This window comes from Coffea arabica, chromosome 7e (assembly GCF_036785885.1).
Source record: "Coffea arabica cultivar ET-39 chromosome 7e, Coffea Arabica ET-39 HiFi, whole genome shotgun sequence".
In the NCBI taxonomy this organism is placed as follows: domain Eukaryota; kingdom Viridiplantae; phylum Streptophyta; class Magnoliopsida; order Gentianales; family Rubiaceae; genus Coffea; species Coffea arabica.
Window position 1 is genome coordinate 29,868,500 of NC_092323.1, and position 6,177 is coordinate 29,874,676.

The 6,177-nt window shown below is 39.4% G+C and overlaps 1 protein-coding gene across 1 annotated transcript; it reads left to right on the plus strand.

Moving 5' to 3' along the window:
• Positions 1 to 1,287: 1,287 nt before the first annotated feature.
• LOC113700800 (uncharacterized) lies at positions 1,288 to 2,727 on the plus strand. The gene is made up of 3 exons (XM_027221242.1): positions 1,288 to 1,818; positions 1,906 to 2,014; positions 2,519 to 2,727. The coding sequence occupies exons 1-3, from the start codon at positions 1,288 to 1,290 to the stop codon at positions 2,725 to 2,727; spliced, it is 849 nt and encodes a 282-aa protein (XP_027077043.1).
• The last annotated feature ends 3,450 nt before the right edge of the window (positions 2,728 to 6,177 follow it).

Consider the following 6,177-nt stretch of genomic DNA (forward strand, 5'->3'; position numbering starts at 1 on the left):
AAGGCAGACAATGACTGTGAATTACAAATTATGGTAGTAATTTTTGATTTGTTTGGAAAATAAAATAGGTGATGACTCGGATATATTCATTCTGTATATCTACTCTGGTGGGGCATACATTGAAGAACCAGAACCAAAATATGTGGGAGGTACCATGGAGCATTTTGATGGGGTTTTAGCCTCCAAGATTAACGTAGCTTCTGTGTTAAACTTTGGTCATTTACTTGGATGTGATGAAAATGCCAGCTATAGATATAGAATCCCTACCATAGATGGGAGACTGAGAGTTAGACAAATAGACAGTGAACAGGACGTGATGGACATGGCTGCTATAGGTAAACAAACTGGGAAAGTTGAACTGTACATTGTCCAAGAGTTTCATATTCGATCCATAGAACCTGCAGTTTTCGAGAGAGACTGTGAGAATGAAAAAAAAAATCTACTGTATGTGGACATCACATTTGATGAATTCTTTGGGAATGAAGAACTTGCAGAGCTTGCAGTTGAGGTAACTAAAGTAGATTGGGGGAAAATAAAAAAGGTTAAACGGAGAGGTGCTAATGTGATTGAAAAAGATGAAGGTGCAGATAATGAAACTAAACCAGAATTAGAGGAAACGGATGGTGGTGAAAGCTTTCATGATAGTGAATATGATTTTAGGGAAGACAAAAATGACATAATATACAAGAATTGTTCAACTACTGCTGATATCGAAATTGATGGTCAGAGGAGTGTATATGATGCTAGTTATGGAGGGGAAAATGCCACTGGTGAAGAGAAGAAAGGATCAGAGCAGCCACAAAAAGCCAAAGCACAAGCAAAAGGAAAAGATAAGTGTTGCGACTGACCATTACTGTGATATTTATGATGGTGACCAGATTCCTATCCAAGAGGAATCAGATTCCATCAACACAGGAGTTTAATAGTTGCTCTAGTAGCTCGGATGAAAATACCTCAAGAAAGAAACCGAACTATGCAAGGTTCAAGCCAGATATGGATATGAAGGACCCCCCAATTATATGTTGGTTTACTGTTTGACACTAAGAAGCTGTTTAAAAGAGCTGTTGAATATTATTCTGTGCAGTGGGGCAAAGAGCATGGTTGGCAAAAGAATGATAAGAACAGGATCATAGCAAAATGCAAGAAAGAGAAATGCAATTGGTTTGTTTATGCTACAAAAGAACCAGATTGCGAAGCATTATGATAAGAACGATAGGGCCACAACATCAATGTGGTAGAACTTTCTATCACAAACATGGAAATTCTGGTTTTTTGGCTACGCATTACATGGAGTTCCTGCGGATGAATAAAAAGGTTACGGTTGGTGCATTTAAGGACAAGGTGCATGAAGAACTGAATGTGAACATCACAAAAGATCAGGCTTATAAGACCTGTGGGAAAGCCAAAATTCTGATCCAAGGAAAATATAAGCAGCAATGCACAAGAATTTGGGACTATTGTGAGGAATTGTTGAGCTCAAATCCTGGTTCCACAGTGCATGTAGAGACGGAGGCTAATGAATTTAGTGGAAAAGAGACATTCAGAAGACTATACATTTGTTTTGCAGCCTTGAAGAAAGGTTTTAAAGAAGGTTGTCGGCCTGTACTTGGTATGGATGGGTGCCATCTAAGAGGACCACATCCGGGAGTACTTTTGACAGCAGTAGGGATAGATGCTAATGATTGCATCTATCCTGTTGCATATGCAGTGGTTGAGACCAAAAACAAGAGTTCTTGGACATGGTTCTTTGAATTCTTAAAGTTTGATCTCACAATCCAGGACCAAAGACAATGGACATTTATCAGTGATAGGCAAAAGGTATGGCTAAGTAATATAGAAATTTTGTTTGTTGGAAAACTACATATAATGACTAATTAGTGAATTTTTTGTTGTTTTATATAACAGGGTTTGGGTTCCGCCATCCAAGATATTCTTCCTAGAGTGGAGCATAGGCACTGTGTTGGGCATTTACACAATAATTTCAAAAAGGTCCATCCCGGAGAAACACTCAAAGGTATGTTTTGGGCTTGTGCAAGATCCTCGTATGTCAATAAATTTGAAACTGAAATGGATATGTTAAGGCAGTATGATGAGAAAGCACACAAATGGCTAGTGGACAACACATCACCATACCATTGGTCTAGATCACATTTTAGGATGACGGCGAAATGTGATATTCTTCTCAATAATCTTGTGAGAGCTTTAATTCTGTTATATTAGATGCAAGAGAAAAGCCCATCCTTGGTATGCTTGAAAGCATTAGGATATATCTAATGGAAGGACTTAGGACAAAAAGGGAATGGATGAGAAAAAGAAGTGATATTATTTGTCCAAAAGTTCAAAAAAAAAGTTGAAAAGTCGAAGGATGATGCTAGATCAAATATTGCCAAATGGTCTGATGATGACAAATTTGAGGTGACACATATGTATGGAGCCAAGTTTGTTGTTGACTTAAAGGCGAAGACATGTACATGTAGAAAATGGAAACTCACTGGTATACTGTGCTATAATGCTATAGGTTGCATTGCTTTGACCGGAGCCGAGCCTGAAAGTCTAGTGCATCCATATTACTCAAGAGATGCATATCTAAAGGCTTACGAGCCAGCTATTGGTCCAATTAATGGACCTAATAACTGGAAAAGGTGTAAGAGGGCCCCTATGTATGCACCTAAGAAACTAAAACTTTCCGGTAGGCCTAAGAAGGCAAGGAGGAGAGAGCCGGGATGAGCCACGAAGTGATATGGCTGGATGCACAAGACTGTCTAGAAAGGGTACTACACGTATGACTTGCTCTCTTTGTCATCAAAAGGGCCACACTAAAAGATGTTGTCACCTCAGCATGGAAGGAGTGGACAGCAATGAAAGAATACCACCTGTGAATAGTAATAGGTATGAAAAATGCAAGAAACTTTGATACAATGCAAGAACTTTTCCATTGGATGCCAAGAAAAAAGACGGAACTCATGGTGAAACTGGTATGGCTGAACTCCTATTTTCTTTCATGTTGCACTGTTTTAGCTAGCAGCTGCTAATTTGTTTTAGTTGTTGCAGCTGCTTCTGTGAATGGTAATGAGGAATTTTGAGACTGTATGAGACATTTCAAGACTCTCCTACATTGCAAGAAGTTGACACAAGTAGTCTTTGCTTTTAAGTTTTTTAACAACTACTGTGATTGTTGCTCAAATCCTGTTTACTGTTTGATGAATAAATCTGATATTTGTCATGTTTTATAATGCAAGTTGATCAAGTTTCTGAAGAAATTGATGTTCAACCTACTGCTCCAACTGAAAGCCCTCAGAGGCTCAAAAGGACCATGTGTTGTTTTTATTGTCATGCCTCGGGCCAGACCAAAAGAACTTGCATTTGCTGTCAAGCACAAGCGTGGAGAGACAGGATGGCTACTGTGAAAAGAAGAAAACAAAGGGTAACTTTTTTGGGGCCACAAAATCGTATATAAATTATTGATTTTAATTTACTCTTGGAGATTCTTACTACGTATGAATTTGCAGTCTCATAGGATACTCGATGAGCCAGATAATCAATGAAAATGATAATATTTACATGATGACGTTGTTGATGAAGTTGTTTTTGAATTGACTATTTTTGGACTGATGAAGTTGGCTGATGAAGTTGGTAGATGAATGCAGCTACATATGAAGCTGATGAAGTTGCTAGATTAAGTTTGTTATTTTTTTCATGCAATTTGATGTCCAGACCCTTATGTCATGGGATTCACTTGCTTTTGTAATTGATACGTTCCTCGATCAACTTGTTTCGAGAAACGTAGCACGTTTGCCCAAGGATCTAGCGAGGTTGTCCTACGCTTGGTTTGTGGGACCTTAAATCAACACGGACGACACGAGTTGGTTTAAAGCGGTGGAACGACGACTCTAATGAAGGTGATTACTCCAAGGGATAGGTCGGACGAACAATCATGGACAAGATGCAAGATTGCTCAATAACCCTTGCCAAAGCAAGTTAAAGGCTCGAATTCTCTCTTAAGAAGAAAGCGAAAATACTAAGAACTTTATTCATAAAATTTGTGTTCCAAAACCTTACAAAGCAAGCCTATTTATAGGCTAAGGTTGACCAAAAACCCTAAGGAAACAATGGAAAGGAGTTCGGCCATCTTGGTGATCAAGATGGGCCGGCCCAATGATCTACTAAGACAAACTAATCCAATCTAACAGGTATTAGGACTAGGGCTATAACGCCCCCACTTCTCCCAAGGGCGAACCCGAGGGTATCGGCGGGACGCCTGCCTAACTCGTGCCAGGACTCAAAACACAAAGCAAATAAAACCATATAAACCAAAAGAGTACTATTCATAATATATTCAATCCCCAAAAGAGTATTTACATCCTTAAAAGGAGTTATCCAGACTACTACATTATCTTATGCTAATAACCAAAATATAAAGTAGACCCGAAGAGGGTTCCTTAAACAGATCACCAAAACAAGAAGAAACATCTTAGTTGTGGAGCTATTACAAACCAAGTCTAACTATTCTAGTGATAGTGCCAAAAGTTCCCCGCGTCGGCCTCTGTTAAGGAAAACAAAAGGAAAGGGGTAAGCTAGATGCTTAGTAATTAAACAGGGGTAAAAATGTAAATTTCACAGTAATACGAACAATTTCGTCACAAAGATGTCAAATCGAAAATATAAAAGTAATAACACAAGTTAAGTATACAGGTTGGCTCCAACGCCACGTCATGTGCCATGTGTGACCTCCTGTCGACACTCTGTCGACCACAAATAAAGGTCCGTAGAACTCCACTTACTCCCACCGTACACCTTATCACCCACACTGGCTAGTCACCTCACAAAATGGCTCGAGCAAACGAAATTGAGCTTGGTTCACAAGCTCGGTTCACAAACTTGGTTCACATACTCGGTGAATCGGATTCACAAACTTGGTGACCTCAGACTAGGTTGGACTGACTTCGACCAAGCCCCCGCCGGCTCGAATAGTCCGTCTAGGTCTTGAGATCGGGCCCACAACTTCATCATATTTCACAAATTTCACAAAAGTCACCCCGAGCTACAAGCTCAAGGGGTTCAGCACCAAAATAATTCATATATAATTCAAAATAATTCAAATAATTCATAAAGAAGCACAAGTACAAATTAGGGTTTAGGTCGAGTGTGATCAAGTACACCCTCGCCTAAGTACCCTCTCATCCATACCAAAGCACATAAGCAAGTTATACACAAAAATGGCCTGAATACTTACACACAGAACAAGGATAGTAAAAGCATGAAAATCGCGTCGCGAATAATAGCTAGTAGGCCCCACTGGCTCTGTCTAGCTCACCACCGTCTGAAATAGAAGAGTGTACCACATTATTCCACAAACAGCTACTAGAATGCATAAATCAAACAAGACGGCAAAATTGGCACATGCATGCACGGAAACGGCTTGCAGAAACGGAAATGGAAACGGGCATAGTTGCTGTCCCAATCTGTTTTGATCAGATTTTAGGCTACAGGTATCGGATTATAGTGCATGAGATACCGTTCTGAAGCTAAGAATAAGGGCTACAACTTTCATGAAGACATCTCAAACCAGATCTCAATGGAACTAGGACAAAATTGCACAAAACAGTTCCAGCCGTTTCATTTCAGATTACCAAATAGGCCCTGCTTGAACGACCATAACTCATGACTCACAGATTGGAATCAAGAAATTCCAAAGGAATTGGAAATCTTATTGATAAGGCTATAACTTTTGTGTTTTGACCAAAAACTGAATCAGTACAGAGCATAGGGAAAAATGGGTCCAAATTTCCTGTCAGAACTGGCCAACTTCAAAGGCAGTTCTGACGCCCGATTTTGTTTTAGGTATAACTGGAGCTACGGAACTCGGATTTGAATGAATTTTATATCATTTTGAAGCTAAAACAAATATATACAAATCTTATGAAGACCTCAACACCCAGTTCATACGTTATCGAGGTGAACTGAGCATGGTCAGAAGTGAAATCAAGAAACGCAGCAAAATTCTGGGTTTAGAATAGAAGCGAGTGTTTTGGCCATAAGTCAGGCTACACAGATCCGTTTCACCTGAAATTTTGTAGGCACAACAAGGACTTAAGAAGCTACAACTTTCATGTTTTGGATAAACCTAGAATCAGTACGTAACATCAAGAAAAATGGAGCTCAAGTTCAGGTTCTGGG

Excerpts from the sequence above, each read along its gene's own strand:
- LOC113700800 (XM_027221242.1), top strand. The coding sequence starts at position 1,288 with ATGGAGTTCCTGCGGATGAATAAAAAGGTTACGGTTGGTGCATTTAAG. Across the intron at positions 1,819-1,905 it reads TTATCAGTGATAGGCAAAAG|GGTTTGGGTTCCGCCATCCA; the intron begins GTATGGCTAAGT and ends TTTATATAACAG. Across the intron at positions 2,015-2,518 it reads TCCCGGAGAAACACTCAAAG|GTTGCATTGCTTTGACCGGA; the intron begins GTATGTTTTGGG and ends ATAATGCTATAG.